The sequence below is a fragment of the Dichomitus squalens genome, assembly GCF_000275845.1.
Source record: "Dichomitus squalens LYAD-421 SS1 unplaced genomic scaffold DICSQscaffold_1, whole genome shotgun sequence".
In the NCBI taxonomy this organism is placed as follows: Eukaryota; Fungi; Basidiomycota; class Agaricomycetes; order Polyporales; family Polyporaceae; genus Dichomitus; species Dichomitus squalens.
Window position 1 is genome coordinate 2,785,623 of NW_006766883.1, and position 1,607 is coordinate 2,787,229.

Here is a 1,607-nt window from a genome sequence, read left to right on the forward strand (position 1 = left end):
TTCTCTGTGCGACTGTGCATCCTGGGAAGGTACTGTATAGTACTACGTAGCCACAGATGTACAGTAGTATATATAGGGGACCTCTGTACCCCCAATCTACAGTTCAGTTCACTCGAACATCTCCTCTCATCGCTCTAACAAGCCTCTTACAACCAACAACCCTTCTAGGTGAGTTGCAGGCTATCCGCTGTCGTTGCCACCCGTGGGAGAGGCCTTCGCCCCCCGGGTTCAACACTTGCTTCCTGGTTGCCTCAATAGGCATTCATATCTCGTCGCTCTCGCACGTGGCTCTCCATCTTACATCGCGTTTCCCTGTCTCCTGGCTGTTTTGGATCCGACAACAGCAGCGGAACCCTCTATCTCTTCGGACGAGGAGGTTGAACAAGCTATCAACTCCACATCCTCCGAAGAAGAAGAAACACCTTTCGATTGTCGAGGACTACCTCATATCTTCGAGCTAGAGGAAGAAAGAGACTATCATAGCGAAGAAGACGGGTGGTACCCTTGCGACGAAGAGACCTGTCCCAATCGTCTCTCAGGACCACTCAATCCAGCAGACCTTCCTGTCAGCTTCCCCTTCGCCCTCTGCTCCGATCCTCAGACAACCGAACCGTTTATCCGCGCTGCTGCCTTTGGACTACCGGACTCAGAGCCTCCAACGCCAGTCCCGTTATCCATCCCTCTTCACTATCTCGAGCAAGACTTTGATTCTTTCTTTCGCGCTCCACCTCCATCGCAACCAGACGACTTCTTTGATCGTCATCTTCTACTCCATTCCCTCGTCATGTCGGACAAGGTCGACTCGAGTTCTCTCACGTCCCTTTCCAACATCAACCAGTACCCCAACTGGGCTGCGCAGATGAAGGGCTATCTAATCATGATTGGATCCTGGACCGTTACCAACTCGGCACCCGCTACTACGGCTACTACTGCAACGGCTGAAGAACTTAAGGAGCATGACCTTAAGGTTCAACGGGCCCAGGGTATCATCATGATGAAGGTCGATCGTTCACTCCATTGTCTCCTCGAAGATGATGCTGGCAATCTCAAGCAACCGCATGCGATGTGGAAGGCTCTCAAGGACACCTTTGGCACTCCTGACGCCGCTGCTGTCTGGTACAAGTTTGAAGGCCTTATCGCTTTGGATCGCATGAATGACCAGAAGCCCATCCAGCACCAGTTTGACCAACTCGTCACTCGTCTCAAGGAGATTAAGGATAGCGGTCTTGCACTCCCTGAGAAGCTTCAGGCGATGCTTGTCCTGTCCAAGATCCCTGAGTCCTATCGCAACCTGATCTCTGGCCTCCTCACCTCGGTCGAGCTCAAAGACCTCAAGGTCGATAGGGTTCGCGAGAAGACCCTCGCCTACGAGAACATCCAGAAGACGGGTATGGCAAACCGCACTTCGGCGACTCGTGTTTCTCAGACCAAGCCCAAGAAGAAAGGCCCTTGTGGTCACTGTGGCGGCAAGACTCACGATGAATCTTCTTGTTGGAAGAAGTATCCTGAGAAGAAGCCGAAGGGTGGGGGAACAAGAAGGACGAGAAGGGCAAGGGAAAGGACAATGGACCTCCGCATAATCACTCGCACGCTACCGTCAATGAGTC

At 52.6% G+C, this 1,607-nt stretch overlaps 1 protein-coding gene across 1 annotated transcript; it reads left to right on the forward strand.

Annotated features, from left to right (window-relative positions):
* Positions 1–784: 784 nt before the first annotated feature.
* DICSQDRAFT_165148 (uncharacterized protein) lies at positions 785–1,509 on the forward strand (the record flags this gene model as incomplete). Its single annotated transcript, XM_007360661.1, has 2 exons — positions 785–1,388; positions 1,499–1,509. 2 exons carry the CDS (start codon positions 785–787, stop codon positions 1,507–1,509), a joined length of 615 nt encoding a protein of 204 aa, XP_007360723.1.
* Positions 1,510–1,607: the final 98 nt, after the last annotated feature.